Raw genomic sequence first — 27,915 nt, forward strand, 5'->3', positions numbered from 1 at the left:
AGTCATTGAGAAGTGTCAATCATGCGTAACCCTGGCTCCGGTCAATCCCCACACACTGTACCTGACTGTCGCGTTGTGCGGGACAGAGCGTTGTGCGGGACAGAGCGCTGTCCACTTGAGAAGTATAGTGAATTTGAGAATTTGAGCCACCAAGGCATTTATAATCCATATCCTGCCTTTGTTCACTTATATAACTGGTGAGTGTTATTGCTATTTACTCAAACCGTTACTTTTTGTTTGGCAATGTTGTAGAATTTGGCCATGAGCGCACTGATACCTGACATGGAGAATAGTTTAACTTATACGTTATATTAACTATGCAATACGGTATACCTTTGTATAGGTTTTAACCTATGTACGGTGTACTTTTGAATGGTTGCAACATCATTTCACTGTTATGTTCAATTGCTCTTTTTTAATGCGTGACGATATTAAACAATTGGACAGGATGACTGCGGGGTCTCCATTAATCCCTTAAAGCTTCGCTTAAACCTTTTCAGTTTTCACCATCTGTTGGGTGCATTCAGAACCTGTCATGGCATGCGACGGCATGGGGATTCACTTTTTTCATGCATGCGACAACTGCACACTCACAAGCTATTCTAATGTAGGACTTTGGAGAAAAAAATACCATAATAGGCGTAGAATACACAGTACTTCTGTTTCATTCTTTGTCCATGATTTGTGCATTCAGGCTATATTATTGACAATCGCTTTGCGTTGAGCCCTTATCAGTCCTCTTTGCTACAGGAATGAAATATACACCCATCAAATAATAGCATAAAGAAAATGAAGGAAGAGTGCACATTTAGTGTTTGCTACATTTTGAATACTGCTCGACTATCATCCATGTGCCATTTTGAAAGCCATGTGTCCACGCAATTATTGTTGTGCAAGCAGATGCCCTAGCAGATTTGCTGCCTGGATAAGTCACCAATGATCAGCTTAGGCCAGGCAGCTTAGAAGGAACTGACCATCACAGTTTAGAGCTTCCACTCTTCACTATGTGGAGAGATTGAAACACATCCGATTGTTCTGCGCGGGTGCTGGGGATCCGAGTATAAAGAAAAGCAATTAAGAGTCTGCATTTTGCTGTATAGTGTACTTAGCTACCAAGTGTGATCGGGGCCGACTCTAGCCTTCTGGGGGCCTTGCACGAGATTTGGTTGGGGTGCTGACATGGCTAATTGAGTGAATGTCGGTGACTGACAACAAGAGAAAAATTGGGTTGGGGGCCCCTATCGCCCTGGGGCCCTAAGTGACCGCTTATGCCTGGAGTGTGATGTATCAGGCCAGGTAAAAAAATAAAGCATTGTTGCTTAGGTCTTTCATTAGGTCTCACATTTTCTTAGACTTCTCAGAAGTGCTGACCTAAGAGTCAAAAGGGTGTCCAGCCTAATTAGTCACACGTATATCGCACACTTCACAATGCTGACCAGGGTTGGGGTCAGTGAGTACCATTTCAATTCAGTCTATTCAGGAGATTCATTGAAATGCCACTTCAAGAATTGATAAGAGCCATTCATTTTTAATCAGGATTTTGTGCTTTTTTCCCCCTTGTTTTAAATTTTATTTCACCAGGGACGGATTTTCCAATTCTTGAATGTAATTGTTTATGCTGCAAGGTGAGTTGTGTGATGATGATACGTGTTGTAATCAGTATTGGCATAACTGACCCTATGCCACATATATATATATATGCCATTTAGCAGACGCTTTTATCCAAAGCGACTTACAGTCATGTGTGCATACATTCTACGTATGGGTGGTCCCAGGGATCGAACCCACTACCCTGGCGTTACAAGCGCCATGCTCTACCAACTGAGCCACACAAGGACCACACAATGCCTTTGTGACATTATTGAGTCACAAAGGCTTCATGTCAATAACCTGTAGTACTGTAGCTACTACGACCATAACAGCAGCCCAAATGTTTATACATTTGTAAATGAAGGACAATAACTGTACTTCAGTTCTAAATATCACCTGTTTGCTTAGCTCTGTTTTCGAAGAGACAGACACACATTATTTGCAGCAGAATGCAGCACTCGCTATTTTGACCTGCTATTTTTAGACAGCGCTTCACTATACAAGCATGCAATGCAAGAGGCGTGGTTCAGCCAGCTCATTCCTCTATGTACAGTATGTAGATGCCTCAGCCCATTTTTCCCCCATGGGAAGCATTGAGTGTTGTGTGGTGAAAGGTGGCAACTGGTGCTCCTCTGGCATACTGTGTTGGTGAGGACATAATGATGGGGGCATCTTTATCATGTTCTACCACAGTGCTTCCCACCCCTTGGCTTGATGTCAAGGTATTGTCTGAGTAGCACCGTACCTCACCCAGCCTCAGTAATGTTGGGTAGAGACCAGAGACATTGGATGTGATTATACATACAGATATAGCTCCTCATTGCAATCATTCTCTGATCTGACCGAATGCCATTCCATTTGGACTTCATACAGTTGAGGCTCCTCAGAGGAGGAAGGGTAGAACCATGTGAATTTCATTTAACATAAATAGTGATGTATTAAAAACGTTATCCTTTTTAGATAAAACTACTAAATATATTGGGGCAGCAGGTAGCCTAGTGGTTAGAGCGTTGGACTTGTAAGCGAAAGGTTGCAAGATTGAATTCCCGAGCTGACAAGGTCAAAATCTGTCGTCTTGCCCATTCACCCTCTATTTCTCAATTGTCTCAAGGCTTCAAAATCCTTCTTTAAATCTGTTTCCTCCCCGATTTTCAGAATTCCCTGTTAGAGGACTAGCAGCATCAGAAAGGAATGAGCAGTTATGTACAGACATTTTTTTGACAGTATCTGGAACACATCTGTTTTATGTTCGTACCTCTATGTGAATAGCAGATGTGGAGGCTGCTGCTGTGTCATCCCATTAAGGGGGCTATCTGTCTGAGGACAAAGCCTGGCTGGAATATCTGTGGGGCATGGTGAGAGACAGGGGGGAAAAGTGTCAGGAGATCAGGGAGGTGCTGGCATGCCTTTTAGGTCATCCCTGTCACTATCACCACACAACAGAAGCACCCCTGACAGAATGTGACAGAGTCCATAAAGTCCATGCATTTTTGCACCTTGTGATGTTTGTAAGTATGCGTATCATCACACCAGTTGACTCGGCTTACATTGATATCTATACCACTCCCAATTGATACGGTGAGTTTGGAGACTCTTGCCTTGTAGGCCAGAACATTTCTGGAGTAAGATCTGAGGGGTTTGAATGCCTTGCTCTCTCAGACCAGAAATACAGTTGAGTGTGTTAGTGGCTAGACCAGACTCTTGTTTCAGGTCTGATCAGGTAGGCTAAAACCCAGACCTGGGTTCAAATACTATTTGGGGTATTTAAATAAGTATTTATATATTTCATATTTAAATACAACCTCCTGTGTCTGTGACATTGTGGAAGTCAAACCCTTTTGTTCCTGGTCAAATTTGTCAAGTCACTCTTTCAATCACCACTGGCGCTTATCCTGTTTTTAACAGTTGAAGGGATAGTTCACTTTGAAGACAAGTCGAAAATAATCTGAATCCCTTTAACTTTCCCTCTCAACCCATAGTGAAGCTCTATGCATTGTATATAGGGTTGTACGTGCCAGATCATCACTTTTTAGATACAGTTTCCTCCCCTCACTTTTCAATTTCTTTGGTCCAGGGTCAGTATGGAAGAGGCAGAACTGGTAAAGGACCGACTCCAAGCAATAACGGTAAACTGACCTGGAATCAGTCTGGTCCTCTTACAGCAAATCAACTTCTGAACAATACCTGTTTCGAGTACTGTAGTAAGATTCATAACTATATTGTATCTGCAGGATAAGAGAAAAGTCCAAGAAGACATTGTTCATAAAAAGCTGGAAATAGACCAGGAGAGGCTAAAGCTTCAGCACTTAAAGGTACAGTAAGATAATGTGATGACGTGATCAAATTATAGATTCTTACTGTCATATAGTCAGACCACATAATTTCAACAACATTGGATGAATTCATAAGTCAAACATCTAATGACAGTGAGAATTCCAAGCACCAAGGCTTTCTGACAGGTTGATATTTTATGGTCACTGCAGTTGAACAGTCCATTAAAATACACATCAGCGTGTAAAAAAAAATAATGTCTCAGAACACTTAAGCGTTTCCTCTTCTGCTTTGAACAGAAAAAGTCTCTGAGGGAACAGTGGCTCATGGATGGAACGAGCAACCAAAGCCCACAGCAGAGAGAGACTTTGAGGGGAGATCAACAACAAACTAAACTCCTCCAGACCAGCATCCACAGGTACAGTAAGCCGAGACAACTCATACTCCATTTGTGCATGTATAAACTGATCTATGTTTACATTGCTGGTTTAACATGACAGCCTGATCGAACATAGGCCGTATTATGTTGAGAAATGCTTTTAGCAACAGTTGGTTAAGTGTTATGTGAAAGTGCTGGTTCGTGTTATAAATCTTACTCATTTAAAACATCTGTTCCGCTTACAGTCAAGTGTTGCTTTTAAATGGGGATGCCTGTTCTATTTATTTGATTTCTATGCTCAAGAAACAGTCACTGCATCAACACACTGAAGACAACATGTATTGGACTGTCTGTGGTGAAGGGCAGTCCATCCATTGTCCAGTTAGACCTAAATCCCTTAGATGTGTACCAATTTGACCAAGTGGCAGTCAGTGCATTCCCTGAAAACCCTGAGGTGCTGGTAATAAGACAACAGCAGAGTGATCTTTAGGTCCACCAACTCCTGTAACTAAGACTTTTTTAACCTAACGAAGACCACCTAGGATTGAAACATTTGTCATTATTAAAATATGGCATAAGGAGTGATATAGTGTTCAGGTCTTTTTTGGTAAGAGGTCTTTAGTAAGAGAGAAGGACATTTCCAAATAGTCTCATTCTGCACTCCTCCCTCTACTCAATGGACACTTGTTAATATTTCACAGAGTAGGTGCCATTCTGTTAGGGTGGTACCACTTTGGGATAGTGTCATTTGGACTGTAGGTGTCAAAGTGTCACGCTTGTGCCAGTTGGCTGGGACGGCACAGCGTTGATGGGGTTGGCAGAGGAGGGATGCCGGGGCCGTTGACCCCAGGTCTGTCTGATGCCAGCCATGATCAGTTTTCCAATTTACACCTTTGACGAGACTCCAGTCAGAACAGAACGTCTTCAGAAGATGAGAAAACAGTCAGCTCACCGATCCTTTTCCTCACCCCTACTCCGCGAGGTGATATGACCTTTGAACCCTCTTCGTCTGGGCTTGCAGGATGGAGAAAGAGATTGAGGCTCTGGAGAGGGAAGAGACGATGATTTCGAAAAATGAGGGCTTCATCCTGAAGAGGCTGAAAGCTATCGAGAAAACACCTGAGGAGATAATAAAGGTACTTGGACGGTACGGTACTTATTGACATTGAGCTATTTCTGTCTTACATGTTTTCGCTTTGGCCACAATGAGAGTACTGTAGATGTATACCTAACACGGTTGTATCTGAACGTTTTATTTGAGGTTGGTGACTTTTAGTCTCTTTGTTTTATGTGACCTTATAGGACGCAAAGGAGAATTTCCAAGAAGGTAAGTCCTTTTTGCTAGCTTGCCGATTACGTATTTGTGACCGTAATTATTGGCACCGTTGACAAAGATGAGGTGCGGGGGGGGACTGTACAAAATAGATAACACAAATCGTTTACCTTGGGGACTATGAGGTTATATCTGTGCAAAGCATACTTCTGAGATGTTAGGCATCAATGTTTTCACATCCCAGATCTCAGAACTGTTTTGTAGTGAATTCTTCTTTCATAACCCATATCCACACCTTAAAGCTACCTAAAGTGCAGAGTATCAAAATCCTGAGACAATTGTAAATTTGTTTTTTTTTGGGTGGGTGCAATCGCAGCTAGAACCTTATGGCTCTGAAATGTCCATCTGGTTTCAGCCATTATATCTTTATTTCAAACAAGGAACACAGACTGAGACCAAGGTCTCTTTTACAGCTGGGCCCTGCGTATACACATACAGTTTAGGTACAATGATTAAGAAATTACACAAGACAAACTAAACGTTCACAGATAACACAAAAACAATACTACAGCAGATTGTTACATTTACACATACTGTAGGTTATTCCCCTAATAGCACAATAACTTGCATTACCCAAAGCAGTTACAAGCAATACAAAAGTCCTCCAATAAATGTTTAAAATGGGCAAGGGGAACAAGAGTCAAGTTTAAGTTTGGTCTGCAGGCGATTCCATATGCAAGGAGCATAACACAAAAAGGCAGCCATACCCAACTCTGTGAAGATCGCCGGGGCCTCAAGTGTGATCCATGAATTATAAGTATAATGTTGATGAGTGATGATAAATAAGATGGTAGTTTATTCAGAAGTGCTTTATAGACAAACAAGAGAGCATGTTGTTCTCGTCTCACGGACAGCAAAGTCCAACCCACATTTTGATATAAAACACAGCGGTGAGTTCTGTAGCTAGCACCCGTAATAAACCTAAGTGCGCAATGATAAGTGATCCAGCAGTTTAAGTGTGGATGCTGTAGCATGCATGTAAATAATATCCCCATAATCTATAACAGACCTAAAAGTAGCTTGCACAATTTGTCTTCTATTTGTGGAGGACAAACATGTCCTGTTTCTATAGAGGAAGCCTAGCTTGATTTTTTGCCATTTACAAAGTTCATCAATATGCATTTTAAAAGGCTGTTTATCATCCAGCCATATCCCTAAGTATTTATATGCAGAAACCTGATTTATTTGAGAGCCATCTAAACTCGTAAGTGCAAGTGTACTTTCAACCAACTTGTTGGACCTATTAAAAATGATAAAATGTGTTTTCTTAGCATTTAAAACAAGTTTCAACTGTAAAAAAAACAACCCTTCTAATATCTTAAAATCTGTGTCCAGCTGCAATAATGCTTGGTCAGCCATTGAAGCAATAGAGCAACATGATAGTGTAATCAGCATATAAATGAATTTGACACTTTCTTACCTTATCACCGATATTGTTTATGTAGAGAGTGAACAGTAATGGACCAAGTATAGAACCTTGTGGGACACCTTTAACCAACTCCAATGGCTCCGATTGGATGCCGTCAACTCTAAAAGCCTGACTTCTATCCTAGATAGTCATGACACCAACGACAAGCATCCGATCCCAGTCCTATTGACGACAGCTTACCCCAAATTATCGCATGGTCTACAGTGTCAAAAGACAAATCTATGAACAAGGCGGCACAGACAAATCTATGAACAAGGCGGCACAGTACTTTCCATTATCTAGGGCATTAGCAATATCCTTTACAACATGTACAGTGGGCGTAGTGGTACTGTGTTTATGTCTGACGCCAGATTGATTGCTAGAAAGAGTATTGTTAACAGTTAAAATGATTGTAGTTGCCTATTCACCAATGACTCTATAATTTTAGCCAAACAGGAGAGCTTAGTGATGGGCCGATAATTATCCAATTCACTACCATCACCTCCCTTGAGGAGCGGTAAAACAGAAGCTATTTTCCTATGACTAATGTTTGATTGAAGATGTGCGTCACTGCACTAGCAATGATAGGTACCACACACTTGAGTAAATATCGATCCAGATTGTCAGCACCTAACGATTTCTTTGAATCTATAGCGGATAAGACCTCATCTTCTGTGACTTTTTGAAAATTAAAAACCGGCTTAATGTTATCCACTTCAGGTGGGGGCCGAGGGGCTGAAACAATAGACTGGTCAGGATCATATTGGCAATTTTTTCTTTAAAAAAGAACACCAGCAGAAATAAAGTGCTTATTAAAAACATCACAAATTTTAGTTGGGTCACTGACGATCCCAGATTCCGATGTAATTTGCTGTGGCAGGGACATCGAGGAGTTTCCTCGTTTAAGTGAGTTAACGGTTTTCCAGAATTTAGAGGGATCACCAGCAGACTCTGTCATTACACCTAGATCTTGCCTTTTTTATTCCTCCAGTCCATTTATTTCTCAATTGCCTAAAAAGCAGCCAATCAGCTGTTTCGCCAGTTTTCCTCGCCAAGGCCCATGCTTGATTCTTTTGCTGGAAAAGGATTTTCAAATCAGAGGAGAACCAAGGATTAGTTAAAATTTTTTACCCTAAGTCGCTTTAACAGGGCGTGTTTAACAGCCATGGAGGTAAAAATGTATGAAAAGAAAGAGAACGCTAAAACTGGGTCCATTATGTAGTTTGCGGATAAAAGCTCTGAGTAATAAAGGTCATGGATAAAGGCTCGCTCTGAGAAGTGTTTATAGTTTATCTTGAGAATTATACGGGGGTCAGGGTTTTTTAGCCTGATACATGCAATAGGGCAGGGGTCACTGATGTAATTTGCAAATAACCCACTAGCTATATATTTGTGAGGTGTATTTGTTAAGATAAGGTCTATTAATGTAGATGTTTCCGGGTCTTTTGGATTAGGATGGATAGGTATAGGTATTGGTTGAGTAAGATTTAGTTCGTTACAAATGTCAATTTAATTTAAGCGATGCTGGCATCAACCAGTCCAGATTGAGATCTCTGATAATCCATAATTCAGAGATTGCATAATTAGACATTAACTCAAACAATTTGCCTAGAGCAGATACCGGAGCTGAGGGTGGGCGATAAACTCCCGCTAGCGTTAGCGTTAATAGTGCATTATGAACAAGGACCCCATTTAGAACTAAGCATTCATACTGTTTCGGGAACAGAAGTAGAAATTGACACAGTGACATCTAGGTTGCATTTAACATATATAGAAATACCTTCACCTCTGTAGACATTGTACCCAGCTAACAGAACATCTGAGTTTGGAACAGAGAAACAGAGCCAGGATTCAGATGTAATCAATATGTCAGCATGTGATTGTCAGACCAGTATTTCAATCAAATCTAACTTTTGGATCAAGCTTCCAGCATTCAAATGAATCATTCCAAGGCCACTATTTTGAGAGCTCATATCAGATGGAGCATTCAAGGTAATATTAGATGAGCGATGCTTCCTCGTGTAACTACTGACGGGCCTGAGTTGGATGGAGACAAGATTACATCTAACAATACCCCTCTGCCTGTGCGAGGAAATGGCAACACGGTACATTGACAATAGTGTAACAATAACATAAAGTCCATCAAAAGTTTCATCCATGTCATCAGCACATGTAGTGCTATTGAAAGCTGGGAGGGGAACAATGAGTAAAGTCTGATGTGGAATCGACCAATTCCGAGTATCAACCCCCATGGCTGTATACTCTCACATGCTCTGTATGAGACTATAGTGAGAGCCAGGTTTGAGGAGAGAATGCTTGTACCATCCCTATTCAGATGTAATCCATCCCGGATAAATACATTTGGTCGAATTAGGAAAGCTGTAAAATTGTCCATATATTGTATGCTTATTTTGCCCGCTTTGAGGACAATACGGTGCCACTGACAGGGCATGCAACGAAAACATGCGGACTCTCCTTCACTGCAGCCGAGGTGATTAAGACATTTAAACGTGTTAACCCTCGCAAGGCTGCAGGCCCAGACGGCATCCCCAGCCGCGCCCTCAGAGCATGCGCAGACCAGCTGGCCGGTGTGTTTACGGACATATTCAATCAATCACTATACCAGTCTGCTGTTCCCACATGCTTCAAGAGGTCCACCATTGTTCCTGTTCCCAAGAAAGCTAAGGTAACTGAGCTAAACGACTACCGCCCCGTAGCACTCACTTCCGTCATCATGAAGTGCTTTGAGAGACGAGTCAAGGACCATATCACCTCCACCCTACCTGACACCCTAGACCCACTCCAATTAGCTCACTGCCCAAATAGGTCCAGTGACGATGCAACCTCAACCACACTGCACACTGCCCTAACCCATCTGGACAAGAGGAATACCTATGTGAGAATGCTGTTCATCGACTACAGCTCGGCATTCAACACCATAGTACCCTCCAAGCTCGAGACCCTGGGTCTCGACCCCGTCCTGTGCAACTGGGTACTGGACTTCCTGACGGGCTGCCCCCAGGTGGTGAGGGTAGGTAACAACATCTCCACCCCGCTGATCCTCAACACTGGGGCCCCACAAGGGTGCGTTCTGAGCCCTCTCCTGTACTCCCTGTTCACCCACGACTGCGTGGCCATGCACGCCTCCAACTCAATCATCAAGTTTGCGGACGACACAACAGTGGTAGGCTTGATTACCAACAACGACGAGACGGCCTACAGGGAGGAGGTGAGGGCCCTCGGAGTGTGGTGTCAGGAAAATAACCTCACACGCAACGTCAACAAAACTAAGGAGATGATTGTGGACTTCAGGAAACAGCAGAGGGAACACCCCCCTATCCACATCGATGGAACAGTAGTGGAGAGGGTAGTAAGTTTTAAGTTCCTCGGAATACACATCACAGACAAACTGAATTGGTCCACTCACACAGACAGCATGATGAAGAAGGCGCAGCAGCGCCTCTTCAACCTCAGGAGGCTGAAGAAATTCGGCTTGTCACCAAAAGCACTCACAAACTTCTACAGATGCACAATCAAGAGCATCCTGGCGGGCTGTATCACCGCCTGGTACGGCAACTGCTCAGCCCACAACCGTAAGGCTCTCCAGAGGGTAGTGAGGTCTGCACAACGCATCACCGGGGGAAAACTACCTGCCCTCCAGGACACCTACACCACCCGATGTTACAGGAAGGCCATAAAGATCATCAAGGACAACAACCACCCGAGCCACTGCCTGTTCACCCCGCTATCATCCAGAAGGCGAGGTCAGTACAGGTGCATCAAAGCTGGGACCGAGAGACTGAAAAACAGCTTCTATCTCAAGGCCATCAGACTGTTAAACAGCCACCACTAACATTGAGTGGCTGCTGCCAACACACTGACACTGACTCAACTCCAGCCACTTTAATAATGGGAATTGATGGGAAATGATGTAAAATATATCACTAGCCACTTTAAACAATGCTACCTAATATAATGTTTACATACCCTACATTATTCATCTCATATGCATACGTATATACTGTACTCTATATCATCTACTGCATCTTTATGTAATACATGTATCACTAGCCACTTTAACTATGCCACTTTGTTTACATAGTCATCTCATATGTATATACTGTACTCGATACCATCTACTGTACCTTGCCTATGCTGCTCTGTACCATCACTCATTCATATATCTTTATGTACATATTCTTTATCCCCTTACACTGTGTATAAGACAGTAGTTTTGGAATTGTTAGTTAGATTACTTGTTGGTTATTACTGCATTGTCGGAACTAGAAGCACAAGCATTTCGCTACACTCGCATTAACATCTGCTAACCATGTGTATGTGACAAATCAAATTTGATTTGATTTGATTATATTTGATTCGATTTATTGAACAACAATAAGCTTTAAGCCAGATGTGTAGCTGGCGTATACAATTATTATTATTATCCGTAGAGAGTGGAGATGGGAGTCGACATGAAATAATGCAGTAGAGCATGAATCAGTGATTTAAAGTCCTTTTTAAGTTGCTCAGATTGATATAGTTTAATATCATTTGACCCTACATGGACTGTGATAGCTGTGGCAGTCGGGTGTTCACTAATGAGTAGCGGTAACATACAGTCAATGTCCCGGATCTGGACACCCGGGTAACAGATGGTCTCTGTTTTCCTAATAGAAACATTTTGGATCATGGATGAGCCCACAATAAGGACAGTGGGACTGCTGCTTGGTAATTTTCTTAAGTTGCGTCTCTCTTGAGTTATCTTCCTGCTAGAAAGTTGATTGGGGCTAGTTGTAGAGCTGTGTCGTTGTAAATTGTTTAGATGGTGTGGGTCCACTTGCTTCCGGGCAGAGTTGTTTGTTCCTTTGGGGACAGTGGCAGAGACCTCTTCCAATACCCGGTATCTGTTTCCCAGTTCCAAGGCATCACTTTGCCTTGGCGTTTTCCTGCCAGGATTTTTTTGTTTTGTTGTTATTTTGAATTTTACCCCTTTTTCTCCCCAATTTCGTGGTATCCAATTGTTTTAGTAGCTACTATCTTGTCTCATCGCTACTACTCCCATACGGGCTCGGGAGAGACGAAGGTTGAAAGTCATGCGTCCTCCGATACACAACCCAACCAAGCCGCACTGCTTCTTAACACAGCGCGCATCCAACCCGGAAGCCAGCCGCACCAATGTGTCGGAGGAAACACCGTGCACCTGGCAACCTTGGTTAGCGCGCACTGCGCCCGGCCCGCCACAGGAGTCGCTGGTGCGCGATGAGACAAGGATATCCCTACCGGCCAAGCCCTCCCTAACCCGGACGACGCTAGGCCAATTGTGCGTCGCCCCACGGACCTCCCGGTCGCGGCCGGTTAACACAGAGCCTGGGCGCGAACCCAGGGTCTCTGGTGGCACAGCTGGCGCTGCAGTACAGCGCCCTTAACCACTGCACCACCCGGGAGGCCCCTGCCAGGATTTTTTGGTTCCGTATAATGATCCATGGCTCCTGAGGCAGAGCAGAGGAAATGGAGCAGACCGGATGCTTGAGTATAGCTCCCTGTCATGGCCAGGGCTCTTCTAACGGGATCAAAGTTTGTCTCACAGCTGCAGGCTCTTCCCGACGCCGCGGTGACAAGCCATGGGCAAGTGGCTTCGTTCACCACGTTTTTGGCAGACTCAAGCAAAGTGTCAATCAGCTGTTCATCTTCTTAGACACTCTACCCTCCAATTCAGCAATTTTCTGGGTCAGTTGCTGGCAATTGGCACATCCAGGGGTGAGTATGGTCATTATTCCGAGCTGTTAGCTAGCAACGCTAACTAGCTTTGGTGTGGGGGTAGGCCCAAATCGAGCTAATACGCTAGCCAGCGTTACGGAGCTACCGCGAGTCCAATACTGAGTCATCTAGCTATTTCCTTAGTCTGAATAAGTCGATGAGGAAGGTTCTAGGTTCTACAAGGTTCTATAAGGTTCTGACACTTAGACATGTTCAGTTTTTTAAAAAACTGTAGCTATTTGGATACATAAATGATCGAATAACAATATTGGACCAAGATTGAACACATAATCAAATACATAAAATGTATTATGATCATCAGGCTTGTGATTGTATGGAAGATAGAGCCTTGTAGCGCCAAGTTCAAATGGGTTTATGCAGATAGAACTTTGTAGTTTTAAAATGTTTTCACTTAAAGGGATTCTTCGGGATTTTGGCCATGAGCCCTTTATCTACTTCCCCAGAGTCAGATGAACTCGTGATTTTAAACAAAAAATAAATAGCACAATGTCCCGGGAGCCCTCCGGCCTGCGATCGCTTCTCCGATTAAGTGCAGCACTGTCAAAAGATACTACACTTGATCTTAGCCAAAAGGCCGAGAAGCGGGTCTTTGGTCAGACCAAATGTCTTGTCTGCCTGGGCGTGGTGCATGCAGTAGTTTCCTGCGTTCAACCAGGATCTTGTGCACCCTGTCGCCGGTTACGGGAGGCTACTCGAAGACGGGAGGCTACCCCCACCGCCTGTGTCTGACTTGGTCGAGCACCGCTTGACTCTCTTCCCAGACTTGTCGATGAAGGGTCTGGCCCTACCTTGATGATCAGGTCCTATGTAGACTTTCAAGCTAGCTAAACTGAAAACAAGCGCTGCATAGTGTGCTAGCCATGTTAGATAAACCCTAGTTCGAACAGTGCTCTATCGCCGCACCAAGTTTGAAAAAAGAAGTAACTTTCTCTTTGGAAGAGCAGGGATAAAGTGCGCCTCGTCTGACTTTCAGCAGCCTCTGCCGCTCTTTCAGCATGGAGAGAGTAAAGCATGCCTCTGTTTAATGCAGGGCGCCAGAATAGTTATTCCACTGTCAAGAGAAATGTCATGCATGTTAATATATGTTAATTGCATGCAAAAAAAGATGTCTTCTCTACCACATCCACAACGGAAGCACAATCATGGCCTCTGAGTCACAAGTGGAGGAGTTCTGTGAGAGGTCTCTGTTATGCCTGAATTCAACTCAAAACAAACGAGGAAGTCTGTCACGACTTCCGCTGAAGTCGGCCCCTCTACATTTACATTTAAGTCATTTAGCAGACGCTCTTATCCAGAGCGACTTACAAATTGGTGCATTCACCTTATGACATCCAGTGGAACAGCCACTTTACAATAGTGCATCTAAATCTTTTAAGGGGGGTGAGAAGGATTACTTTGTCCTATCCTAGGTATTCCTTAAAGAGGTGGGGTTTCAGGTGTCTCCGGAAGGTGGTGATTGACTCCGCTGTCCTGGCGTCGTGAGGGAGTTTGTTCCACCATTGGGGGGCCAGAGCAGCGAACAGTTTTGACTGGGCTGAGTGGGAACTGTACTTCCTCAGTGGTAGGGAGGCGAGCAGGCCAGAGGTGGATGAACGCAGTGCCCTTGTTTGGGTGTAGGGCCTGATCAGAGCCTGGAGGTACTGAGGTGCCGTTCCCCTCTCAGCTCTCCTGCGCCTGACTCCTTTCACCAGTTACCCATAGCCTTGACAGAGCGGTTGTATGAAACCAAGTACCTCAAGCAAAGCTCTTAACCGTGCCAGGCCGCTCTTAATTTCTACACAGTTCGACTGGCCAAAAAATGTGGCATCTGAACTGTGCGTCACTCGCAGAGGCGAGCTAGCTACTATTTGCTATTTCTGCCTCCCCACTGTGGAGTTGCTTGGGTAGCTCTCTTGTTTAGTATACGTAGCGTTAAGTCACTATTCTAAATGGACTGTGCTGCGGTCAAAGAGGCTAGCCTGCCTAGCTTAGAATAAAAAGCCTCCCTGCTAACGTGAGCTAGCATGCATAACTTCCAGCTAATGAAACTTATTAGCTTCCCCCGGCATAATGGCAGCTCCTATTTCCAATTCCTGGAGTTGGAGGGAGTGGAGGAAGCAGGGCTTGCGTGCAAGTCCGAGGAGGAAGCAACCTCCGAGCACTTGGTTCGGGTAAACCCCCGGAGGGAGGGTCTGAGCTACCAGTGTGCCCTTCCACAAAAACATTGCTATGACAACAGTGCCCCCACATTTGGTTGCAGCCAAACAGGATAATACATCAGCCATTGCCGGAGCCCCCTGTGCCCGTAAGGGGGCCAGGCTTAATGCAGGCTATACAGTCTCACAGGAGCCCAACGTATATGTTGGAAGCTTGTCCATGTTTAATGCCCCCTCTGTTACCCCGTGTTCCATAGTGTTCACAGGGTTCAAAGGGCATATTAATCTCCCCAGGGTAAGAGTAATAAATTGGGCGATTCACTCTCTGCTCACAAAGGGGCACCCCTCCCCCATATGTGTCTCATTACTTGGCTTCAATTCTGATTCCTGCCTGTAGCTCACTAGACCCTATGACGTATCTAGTGATACAGGTTATAGTCTCTATAGGCGATTGGTTGTTGATAGCGGAGTTGTTTGTTAGAACGAGCAGGGTTGAACACAACCATGCTATTATCCCACAAACATGCTCTGTGGATCGTATGAACCCCTAAATGAGCTGTCTGTCTCCAGCTCAACACTTTTCATTCCTGGGAATTAGATTAAATTACAAATCACCCCTGTCTGTTACGACAGAATGGGTCAGTTTTTCAGTGCTGTCTGTCCCATCCCCGGCTAGGTTACAAGACGCTTAGTCGCCAGTACCTATGACTGGTTAGTAGGGTAACCTCCATGATAACAGATTCTTCCCTGGGTCTATTTTTAATGGGTGTGGTCCAGCACTGGGTGCCAGCCGGTTACCGGAACACAGCTTACTTTCTAAACCGAGTGAAGCTTGTTGTGACAACAGTACCCCCAAGTGACACTGCCAATTGGGGTACGTCAGTGATAGCCAGAGCCCTTGTACCCCGAGTGGGCTGTGCTTTAAGCAAACTGTGGCACAGAAAACACCATTTCTTTCAACCCTAGCCTCCACAGGGTTCATGGGTGTTGAAAGTTCGGTGTCTCCCTCATGTAAGTTCAATTAAAAGTGTCTCTTCTCCGTGTTCAGACACACGGTTGTCAAGAGTGGCCTTCACCAGAAACAAGCTTCAAAATGGTATATCGTATACTGTAGTTGGAGGAAACATTTACATTACATTACATTTAAGTCATTTAGCAGACGCTCTTATCCAGAGCGACTTACAAATTGGTGCATTCACTTTATTACATCCAGTGGAACAGCCACTTTACAACAGTGCATCTAAATCTTTTAAGGGGGGTGAGAAGGATTACTTTATCCTATCCTAGGTATTCCTTAAAGAGGTGGGGTTTCAGGTGTCTCCGGAAGGTGGTGATTGACTCCGCTGTCCTGGCGTCGTGAGGGAGTTTGTTCCACCATTGGGGGCCAGAGCAGCGAACAGTTTTGACTGGGCTGAGCGGGAACTGTACTTCCTCAGTGGTAGGGAGGCGAGCAGGCCAGAGGTGGATGAACGCAGTGCCCTTGTTTGGGTGTAGGGCCTGATCAGAGCCTGGAGGTACTGAGGTGCCGTTCCCCTCACAGCTCCGTAGGCAAGCACCATGGTCTTGTAGCGGATGCAAGCTTCAACTGGAAGCCAGTGGAGAGAGCGGAGGAGCGGGGTGATGTGAGAGAACTTGGGAAGGTTGAACACCAGACGGGCTGCGGCGTTCTGGATGAGTTGTAGGGGTTTAATGGCACAGGCAGGGAACCCAGCCAACAGCGAGTTGCAGTAATCCAGACGGGAGATGACAAGTGCCTGGATTAGGACCTGCGCCGCTTCCTGTGTGAGGCAGGGTCGTACTCTGCGGATGTTGTAGAGCATGAACCTACAGGAACGGGCCACCGCCTTGATGTTAGTTGAGAACGACAGGGTGTTGAACGACAGGGCCTAGAACAGAGCCCTGGGGGACACCAGTGGTGAGAGCGCGTGGTGAGGAGACAGATTCTCGCCACGCCACCTGATAGGAGCGACCTGTCAGGTAGGACGCAATCCAAGCGTGGGCCGCGCCGGAGATGCCCAACTCGGAGAGGGTGGAGAGGAGGATCTGATGGTTCACAGTATCGAAGGCAGCCGATAGGTCTAGAAGGATGAGAGCAGAGGAGAGAGAGTTAGCTTTAGCAGTGCGGAGCGCCTCCGTGATACAGAGAAGAGCAGTCTCAGTTGAATGACTAGTCTTGAAACTTGACTGATTTGGATCAAGAAGGTCATTCTGAGAGAGATAGCGGGAGAGCTGGCCAAGGACGGCACGTTCAAGAGTTTTGGAGAGAAAAGAAAGAAGGGATACTGGTCTGTAGTTGTTGACATCGGAGGGATCGAGTGTAGGTTTTTCAGAAGGGGTACAACTCTCGCTCTCTTGAAGATGGAAGGGACGTAGCCAGCGGTCAGGGATGAGTTGATGAGCGAGGTGAGGTAAGGGAGAAGGTCTCCGGAAATGGTCTGGAGAAGAGAGGAGGGGATAGGGTCGAGCGGGCAGGTTGTTGGGCGGCCGGCCGTCACAAGACGCAAGATTTCATCTGGAGAGAGAGGGGAGAAAGAGGTCAGAGCACAGGGTAGGGCAGTGTGAGCAGAACCAGCGGTGTCGTTTGACTTAGCAAACGAGGATCGGATGTCGTCGACCTTCTTTTCAAAATGGTTGACGAAGTCATCTGCAGAGAGGGAGGAAGGGGAGGGGAGGAGGATTCAGGAGGGAGGAGAAGGTGGCAAAGAGCTTCCTAGGGTTAGAGGCAGATGCTTGGAATTTAGAGTGGTAGAAAGTGGCTTTAGCAGCAGAGACAGAGGAGGAAAATGTAGAGAGGAGGGAGTGAAAGGATGCCAGGTCCGCAGGGAGGCGAGTTTTCCTCCATTTCCGCTCGGCTGCCCGGAGCCCTGTTCTGTGAGCTCGCAATGAGTCGTCGAGCCACGGAGCGGGAGGGGAGGACCGAGCCGGCCTGGAGGATAGGGGACATAGAGAGTCAAAGGATGCAGAAAGGGAGGAGAGGAGGGTTGAGGAGGCAGAATCAGGAGATAGGTTGGAGAAGGTTTGAGCAGAGGGAAGAGTTGATAGGATGGAAGAGGAGAGAGTAGCGGGGGAGAGAGAGCGAAGGTTGGGACGGCGCGATACCATCCGAGTAGGGGCAGTGTGGGAAGTGTTGGATGAGAGCGAGAGGGAAAAGGATACAAGGTAGTGGTCGGAGACTTGGAGGGGAGTTGCAATGAGGTTAGTGGAAGAACAGCATCTAGTAAAGATGAGGTCGAGCGTATTGCCTGCCTTGTGAGTAGGGGGGGAAGGTGAGAGGGTGAGGTCAAAAGAGGAGAGGAGTGGAAAGAAGGAGGCAGAGAGGAATGAGTCAAAGGTAGACGTGGGGAGGTTAAAGTCACCCAGAACTGTGAGAGGTGAGCCGTCCTCAGGAAAGGAGCTTATCAAGGCATCAAGCTCATTGATGAACTCTCCGAGGGGACCTGGAGGGCGATAAATGATAAGGATGTTAAGCTTGAAAGGTCTGGTAACTGTGACAGCATGAAATTCAAAGGAGGCGATAGACAGATGGGTAAGGGGAGAAAGAGAGAATGACCACTTGGGAGAGATGAGGATCCCGGTGCCACCACCCCGCTGACCAGAAGCTCTCGGGGTGTGCGAGAACACGTGGGCGGACGAAGAGAGAGCAGTAGGAGTAGCAGTGTTATCTGTGATGATCCATGTTTCCGTCAGTGCCAAGAAGTCGAGGGACTGGAGGGAGGCATAGGTTGAGATGAACTCTGCCTTGTTGGCCGCAGATCGGCAGTTCCAGAGGCTACCGGAGACCTGGAACTCCACGTGGGTCGTGCGCGCTGGGACCACCAGATTAGGGTGGCCGCGGCCACGCGGTGTGGAGCGTTTGTATGGTCTGTGCAGAGAGGAGAGAACAGGGATAGACAGACACATAGTTGACAGGCTACAGAAGAGGCTACGCTAATGCAAGGAGATTGGAATGACAAGTGGACTACACGTCTCGAATGTTCAGAAAGTTAAGCTTACGTAGCAAGAATCTTATTGACTAAAATTATTAAAATTATACAGTACTGCTGAAGTAGGCTAGCTGGCAGTGGCTGCATTGTTGACTTTGTAGGCTAGCTGGCAGTGGCTGCGTTGTTGACACTACACTAATCAAGTCGTTCCGTTGAGTGTAATAGTTTCTACAGTGCTGCTATTCGGGGGCTAGCTGGCTAGCTAGCAGTGTTGATTACGTTACGTTGCGTTAAAAGAACGACAATAGCTGGCTAGCTAACCTAGAAAATCGCTCTAGACTACACAATTATCTTTGATACACAGACGGCTATGTAGCTAACTATGTAGCTAGCTACGATCAAACAAATCAAACCGTTGTGCTGTAATGAAATGAAAATGTGATACTACCTGTGGAGCGAAGCGGAATGCGACCGGGTTGTTGAGTGCGGAAGTTCTATTCAGTAGACGTTGGCTAGCTGTTGGCTAGCTAGCAGTGTCTCCTACGTTAAGGACGACAAATAGCTGGCTAGCTAACCTCAGTAAATTAAGATAATCACTCTAAGACTACACGCTCTAAACTACACAATTATCTTGGATACGAAGACAGCAAAGACAACTATGGAGCTAGCTAACACTACACTAATCAAGTCATTCAGTTGAGTGTAATAGTTTCTACAGTGCTGCTATTCGGTAGACGGTGGACGTTTGCTAGCTGGCTAGCTGATGGGCAGATAGCAGTGTAGACTACGTTAGGACGACGAAATACGAAGTTGCAATAGAAGTGCTGACTGTTTCACTTTGTTGTCCTCTTTCTTTTCCTTTTTCTTCTGTCCTTCTTTTGTCCTTATTTTGTCTTCCTTTCTTCTGTTAACTAGATATTTTTTGTTGTTATTCTTTGTAAGCTAGCTAGCTTCTTCCAGGAGAGAAACATGGGAAAGTTATGCTGCTTTAAAAGTTTATCACACTTTATCACACACACCATTATCACACTTAAAAGACAAGTAGCAGCAAATGTCCTGTGAAAGATTTTGATGAGATTTTCACACTTAGAGAGTTCTTCCTTGTTACCCCAATTCAGCACCATTCACAACCTCTTAAGCCTTAGCCCCACCCCACATGCTTGTAAAGCATGGCATTGTCCTCCAGAAAGAGGTTTATCTACTTAAACCAAGCTAAATTCAGGGCAACAATGCTTTTGAGAGCTGCAGCAACACTTTTGCAGTTGTCCATAGCTATATTTTATCTTTCAAAAAATCGGCGATAGCAAATATTAGCTATATACTGACCACGGAAGAGCCCATTCTGTTATAGACAGAAGCCTGTGACAAGACAGACCAATCAGGGCTCATCTCTCGGCATGTCCAACCACTCCATTATCTCAGCCAATCGTGAATAGCCAGGAAGAATCCTGTCTTTCTCCCTGTATAGCTCATTGCTTTCTCCTTGGCTCAACTAGGCTGATCATTTAAAATTTGTATTAATATTTACAGGTCCCATACAAGTTTGAAATTAAGGCACATAACAGTTCACATGTTCAAATTTTTTTTTTTTTAATGTCCCTACTTTGAAATAGGAACCAGTTTCAAACGCCTCAGATTCTGTAACGGGTCACATATAGGAAATGCTCGGCAGGGCCAACATAGATCTTTGCTCATTGTGAGACTGCTAATTGTCATCTGTTTTTCTCGATGAGGTCTCGGACCCTCCTTTATGCATCCCCCCCCCATGGAGATGATTTGGCCCACGTTGGGGAGGGTGCACCTGGAGGGCTTGTCATAGATTTTTGCGGCTCCCCTTTATCCCAAGCATCCTTGGTTTGCAAAGATTGTCTGTATGGCAACTCCCGTTGCGCAGGAATCAATTATCTCAGGTGCACAGGTAGGTTTGGGTCCCCCGGCCAGAGATTTGGGGTCTGTGGCTTGTGCCCTGGTGGTGCAGTTCCTAAAGGGAGTCCGCCGTCTCAGGCAGGTTTCTTAACCTATTGTGCCCACTTGGGATTTAGCTTTGGTTTTGGATGTTCTGTGTTATACCCCCTTTTGAGCCACTGGAGTCTGTGAATCTGAATATCCTCTCCTACAAAACCTCCTTGTTAGTGGCTTTGGCCTCGGCTAAACACGTTGGGAATCTCCATGCCTTCTCCGTACACCGTTCCTGTACTCAGCTCGCTGCTGGCAACTAAGGCGACTAAGGTGACATTGCGTCCTAATATGACCTTCGCCCCTAAGGTCATGACTATATCCTACAGGTTCCCAATGGTGTGCATGGCCAAAGAGCTTTATTTTCATGTGATCTAAAAAAAAAAAAAGTAAATGTCTGAAGTTTTTTAAACTAGGATTGGAACTGGTGCTATGGTCAGATGACATGAAAATAGAGTTCTTTGGCCACGCACACCAGTGATGGGTTTGGCATCGAAAGAAGGATGTGATAAGCAGAAAATAACCCCATACCTAGTGTACAATATGGTGGTGGATCTTTGATGTAATGGGGCTATTTTGCTTTCACTGGTCCTGTGACTAGTGTTAAGGTCAACGGCATCATGAACTTTACCCAGTACCTGGATACTTTAGTCAAAAACCTAGTTGCCTCTGGAAACTTGGACGCAAGTGGATCTTCCAGCAAGACAATAACCCCAAGCACACATCAAATTCCACAAATAAATGGTTAATTGACCACATAATCAACATTTTGCAATGGCCATCTCAGTATCCGGACTTGAACCCCATTGAAAGGTTTTGGTTTGAATTAAAGAAGGCAGTCCATAAGAGCACACAAAGGATATCAAGGATCTGGAAAGATTCTGTATGGAGGACTGTTCTAAACTCCAACCCAATCTGTTCTCCAATCTAAAATATTCCAGAAAAAGGCTCAATGCCATTATTCTTGCAAGGAGAGGGTGCCAGAATATTGAAAACAGGGGTGCCAATAATTTTGACCCCTATCTTTTTGAGAATAAAAATACATATATTTCTCTGAGCAATTGTACCAGTATAGCATAATATGATTTTCCCATTTTGTTGAGCATACAATATAGCTCAGTATTTGTATTATTTATTTTATTGAGTATTTTTTGTTCATCTTTATCAAGGGTGCCAATAATTTCAGGTCATGGCTGTATTTGATAAAACATATTACATTATACGCATTATCATTGGCAATACAAAAATAAACATTGCTCCTTTTCTTTTTCCAGAGCCAATCCATATCAACCCAGCTACTCCAGATGCCCCAAAGTCCTGCAAACCTCCAATTTCAAAGAAGCAGTCCTTTGAATCTAATAAGGACACACCCAAACAAAGTAAGAAACTTCCTAGTAACATTTATTACAACAATAGCATGTACTGTAGATCTGACAACCCTAATTTTATATAACTTCAACGCATCTCTCTCTCTCCCTTCCTCTTTCACTCTGTCTCTCCTCCCTGTCTCCTCCTCCAGCCATGTTTGCCATGGAGATCAACGTCCAGAAGGATCTCCGTACCGGGGAGACCCGGGTCCTGTCCACATCCACTGTCACCCCCCAGGTGCTCCAGCAGAGAGGGGTCAAAGTCTATGACGATGGCCGCAAGTCTGTCTATGCCCTGCGGTCTGCCGAGTCTCAGCTGGGGGATGTTTCTAACAGAGTGGACGAGCTCAGCGCTATGGAGGTGGAGGTTCTGCTCAGAGCAGCTACAGAGCAGAAGAAGTCTCAAAGCGGCCCACTGGGCCACCAAGGCCATCAGGAATCAGTGTCTGCATTCTCCACCAACTGTGGCCCACAGAGCCACCAGAAGCCAACATTGCCTGCATTCTCCACCCCCCGTGGCTCTCGGGGCCACCATGAGCTCAGCCCTATGGAGGTGGAGGAGCAGCTCCGAAAGGGTACAGCGCAGAAGATGCCTCAAAGCGGTGCTTTCCCAAAAGACCACCGGGGCCACCAGGAATCAGTGCCTGCATTCTCCAACACCTGCAGCTGGAGGGCCTCAGTCCCCAACAGACCCCAACAGAGTAATGCTAAAGTCATCCACGAAACCAATGGGAATGGGTATCAGCAAGAGTCGTATAAGCGTGATGTCCTCTCCATGAAGGAGCTCCACTATATTGATGGAGTCCACAACTCAGGGCTGGAGATTCTTTCCTCCTCCCCTCACATTCCAGTCCATTATTTCATTGGCAGGCAGGATGAGGAGTACTACCAGCCAAACAACGGGTATAACCAGAATCCTTTCTCTTATGGTGTGGAGAAAGGGTTCCCCACTGACGACTTCTACCATAGCCCTAGAGAGAACCCGCGAGGAGGGATGTTTTACGACTCATCAGTTGAAATGGACCTGAGGCCGTCTCCGATCTACCAGGAAGACTCGCACTTCAGTATCCTGAACACCATGGACACGTCCGAGCCTGTCACCGCCATCTTTATGGGCTACCAGACCGCAGAGGATGACAGTGGGCGTGGCCTTGGCTATGAAGGATCCATCCGGGCCGAGCTTGTCGTCATTGGCGACGAGGATGGGGTGGACGAGAGTAACCCTCAGTTTAACACCTACACCGCGGATGGCTATAACAACCGGGGCTACCATCACTGTCAACCTCAACAGAACTTAATCAAATACATGGCAGAGCCCACAGCTAATTTTAACTCAAACAATGCATCACCGTACACAGCATCAAGGAATTTGGTCTATCCTGGTCAACAGGCCAAAGAGTCACACTACCTGTATTCAGACGGACAGTCCGACGAGGACGGGACAGAGAAGCACTCTGCCCCAGGTATCAGAAAGATTAAAAATATTAAAAAGAGAACAAAGCCCTGCTGCATGCTCATGTAACCAACCTGCAACTGCTGACGCTACTGTAAACTAACAAAGTTCACTTTATATGCTTTGACTGACAGCACATCTGAGCTCTTTCATTGGCTGGCTAGTGTGTTGAACTGTGTGCTGGTTACTTGGCTTCTTCACTGCATCAGTTTCTCTTTGTCGTAGCCATTGCAACACAGAGTGACCTGAAACTCTCATTCTAATCACAATTTATCACTGTATAAATACATAGTGATGTTGTGTATCCATACAAGAGCTTGTGTTGATGATTGAAGTCAAACTCTGCCTCTCTCAAGTGGCTGATAGGCATTCTGCCTCCCTCTAATGTCTGAGGCAGTTTTACTGTATCTTTGGTTCTCTTTTAATTATTTGTTTCAATATCTCACATGAAGGATTCACCAGAATCTCATAAACTCGAAGAACCATTTATAATCGTCTGTCTGAGACAGACAGGTCGAGTGGCAAATGAGGTGAGCCACTCCCCTCATACATATACCTACTTGCCTGCCCTCTGGTAATTCTCACCTCATGTAGAGTACTACTCTAAGCTCTCCTTAGCACAACTTTGTTTTCCTGTTCGTATGTGTGCTGTGAGGTTACGCCCCCAAGCACAGCTTTTGTCCGTGTTGGGTGACACTTTTGGGTAGGAATGAGCTTTTCCTTCCCCTTGTCTCCTGTGGTGGCTACTGAGATTTGGCTAGCTCGCTGCAAGGCTAGCTATTCTACCGACTGGTTTTTCTACCTGGAAGGGTACAATTACTAGCTCGCTCTTTCATTTAGCTCAACCCACTACCGTGCCGCGTTGACTAGACCGACCATCCTAGTTTTTACTGCTTATCGGTCGAGAGCCACACTTTTGTTCATTGCAAGACCAACATAGCGCTAGCTTCCTTTGGCTAACATTGTGCTAACTAGCTAGGCTAATAACCCACAAGGAAAATGCTAGCTATGTTCACATTGTTAAAGGATTTGTTTCTCAGGTTAGCACTGTGCTAAATAGCTAGGCTATTAGCCCACGTGGTGAACGCTAGTTATATTTCACTTTGTTCTCAGATTAGCTATTTTTGTGGCGCCATGGAGCCAAGCAACGGTCAACGATCCCCAATCATGTGCCCTTGCAGATTAGAAGGTTTATTAGTCGCATGCACAGGACGGCAGATATGATTAGCAAGCAGCGCACGGGGGGGGGGGTCTGCCTAATGGCTGTTCAGCAGCCTGATAGTCTTGGGGTAGAAGCTATTAGCCAATCTGACAGTTTTTGCCATGATACTCCTATACTGCCCGCATCTGAGTGATGGAAGAGGGTAGAACAGGCCTCGGCTCGGGTGGCTGATGTCGTTGATGATCTTCTTGGCCTTCCTGCAACACCTGGTGTCCAGGTGCTAGAGCTCCTTCTACACGCTCACTGTATAGAAACAAGATAAGATATACTTTATTAGTCCATACGTGATGGAAATTTGTCCCTGAGGGCTCACTCCACCAGAGGTTGAGATCCAGAATTCTAAATAATATCACGGGTCTGGGTTGGATCTGATATGATCGTCTTGGGTATGTGTAATTTTAACTGACTTGTCCGGAAGGGCCCATACAGATCCGAATGTGACTGTTGCAGTAGAGAGAGAAAGAGAAGTTTAGTTTGTTTATGCTGCTGCTCTTTCTTTTCACAAGAGTGGAGCGTGGCGCACGTAGCTTGTTGTTGGCCAATCATAAGTCATCAAAGCGGCAATAGGCAACAGTCATAGAGCCTCACTCCATGTGTGGCAACAGTTAGGAGATCTCTAATAAATGGAAGATGGAATTAAAATGACTGAATTAAAAGTTAAAGGAGAAGGATAGGCTACAACGACCAAGAGCCAACAGACTACTGCTTAATATTCTGAATGGAGTTATTATTTTTAGCAGTAGGATGAGAAAGTGCATGCACTCAGATAGCCTAGCTAGCTAACGTTAGCTAGCTTCACGAGCTTCTCCCGGTTTGATACAGTCTAAGACAGGTACTACGTCATCATATTTGATGAGAAATAACCTAGCTATGGCAGCTATTAATCTACTATATCACGAGTCGGCTTGGTTGGTTTGGTTGGTTGCTGTCCCTCGTCTCTCCCTCGATGCTCCCCATGTCACTCACTAATAGTACGGCCCACCTCTCTCCCTCCTCTTGTGCTTTATCTGTTCCAGTTAATAAAGTAGCTTAAAAAACGACTTTTTCTGCTGCTTCCCCCACTTGAACCGGGTCTGGATCCGACCATGTCTTTATGGAACAGGTCTAGTTTTCCTTGCGTCCCTTTGGAATGGGTCTCTATATTTTTAAAATGCATTTATGCATAGTGGGTCTAGGTAGGAAAGCCCTAGGTCCATTTCGGAATGGGTTCAACTTTTTGGAGCCGTGAAGACCTTTAACCACAGGTATGGCTACTTTTTTGGGCGCTGTTCAAGGGCATCTCCTTACAGGAGATATGCGATGCAGCTCATTGGGCATACCTTCATAATTTGACCTGTCTCTCTCCGACAGACATGTTTGATTGGTTCTTAGAGCTAATGAGTTTCCGGGGAATCCCTCGTGATGTATCTCACTCATAATATCAGCGACCCGGGGTTACGCAAGTAGTCTTACATTTCCTACGTGATGCCAAAGGGATCTTGACTGTTTGTATAATATGTAAAATATTATTTGATATTTTTTATGTTTATTGCTTTTGGGGAACAAAGATCAAATTGACTTTTTTACTGACATATTGTAAATCACTAGTGTGAATGTATATTGCAAATCAAATTACGCTCTGACTAAATAATTGTTTTGTACTAATTTAATATTAATTATTTGTATGTGTGTTTTCTAGAATCTCTTTTCTACATTACAATGCTGGTATGCCATGACTGTCCTCTGTATACTTACAGTAGTATGCATGATTGCTTGCCCTGTAACTTAAACAATAATTTATTCATTATTAGCTGGCTTACTTCTCTTGTGTAACAATGAACTGTTTGATTGTGTGTGTATGTGTGTGTGTGCTGCTGAACTCTTTTTGTGTATTTGTTCAATGTTTGCTTTATTTATCATTAATGCATGTCATCACACCAACACTACACACACACACACATACACGCACACAACCATGTGTCCAACAACACTCTCACCCCATGTGACAGACAGTGCTAACAACCTCTCTGTCACCTCTCATAATCTTTCTGAGCACACAGACAGTGGACGGTCTGGACCTTACACCAGACATCAATCAGCTCATTAGACACGGATGTCTCCCGAACTAATATGCACAACTGAGGACATAACCAATCTTAGCTCACCAGTCGTGTGGTTGGTTCAGCCAGTCTTTTTCCTAACAACTGTGTCTGCTTGGTGAGTAGGCTATGGGAAGGTGGGTATTACCAGACTTCACGGAAAGAGCTGGGGTGCGTTCGGTTCTCTTCAACGTTTACTACATTGCGTGACCGTGTGGTCAATATGCCCCACCATATGGTAACTGCCCTCTGGGCCACCATAATCACAACCTGTTTTTAACTGGGCTCTTCTAGCATTTCCATTGAATTCAATGTTGCACACCGTTCTGTCATACTGAACACGACCCTGTCCCATACTTTTGTCATGAGGTTATTTTCAGGAGTCACATTAATATAAACATAGCACAACTAATCTGAAGTAGTCCTAACTGATGTGATATGGTAAATGTGTTTCCTTTTACATTCCCCACAGCTTCAAGTACAAGTATGGAGAAACCTGAACAGTTTGTGTAAAAATACACCATGCAAGACTCAGAAACCTACACGTTCCATGACGAGAGAAGAAGAAAACCAACTTTGCACAAAACATTCAACTAACAGCAAAATGCTTCTGAGATGCCATCAATAGCTAAAACCAGAGCCTTGTATTTGGATAATTCTCAACATATTCTCAATGTAAGGATGTGGCTAATACTGTAAAACATATGTTTGCTCATAACGTTTCCTTACACAGCTGAATATATACTAATGATGTCATTTAGAGAGAAAGAAACCAGCCAAAAAGTAGACTTTTGAAATGAATCTCTGATCTTAAATGTTAAATGTTCCTGAAGATATAAGTGCCTCTGATGTTTACTGTACTCTCTAGCCTTTTATGCTGCTGTCGGCTACTAGTCAGCACTTTTGATATAATAATAAAACCTTTATGGAGTGCCTCAATGTAATATGCTGTTGAAACTGTAACCTGGGAGCATATTTGTAAAAGCTAATCATGCTAACAAAACAATTAAAAAGCTAATTGT

General features: G+C 45.0%; 1 protein-coding gene and 1 pseudogene across 2 annotated transcripts; one reads left to right on the forward strand and one right to left on the reverse strand.

The window, feature by feature from the left end:
• LOC118402235 (uncharacterized) lies at positions 1-27,911 on the forward strand. Of its 2 annotated transcripts, none has more exons than XM_035800268.2 (9): positions 1-197; positions 3,665-3,716; positions 3,822-3,902; positions 4,161-4,279; positions 5,262-5,376; positions 5,543-5,567; positions 22,048-22,152; positions 22,293-23,603; positions 27,366-27,911. In XM_035800268.2, the coding sequence occupies exons 1-9, from the start codon at positions 22-24 to the stop codon at positions 27,404-27,406; spliced, it is 2,025 nt and encodes a 674-aa protein (XP_035656161.1). In that variant the 5' UTR covers positions 1-21; the 3' UTR covers positions 27,407-27,911. The 2 variants fall into 2 exon arrangements, with proteins under 2 accessions (XP_035656161.1, XP_052333063.1); XM_052477103.1 differs by lacking the exon at positions 1-197 and adding an exon at positions 1,557-1,625.
• On the reverse strand, positions 13,209-13,345 carry LOC118402584 (uncharacterized; annotated as a pseudogene).
• Positions 27,912-27,915: the final 4 nt, after the last annotated feature.

This window comes from Oncorhynchus keta, chromosome 23 (assembly GCF_023373465.1).
Source record: "Oncorhynchus keta strain PuntledgeMale-10-30-2019 chromosome 23, Oket_V2, whole genome shotgun sequence".
NCBI lineage: Eukaryota > Metazoa > Chordata > Actinopteri > Salmoniformes > Salmonidae > Oncorhynchus > Oncorhynchus keta.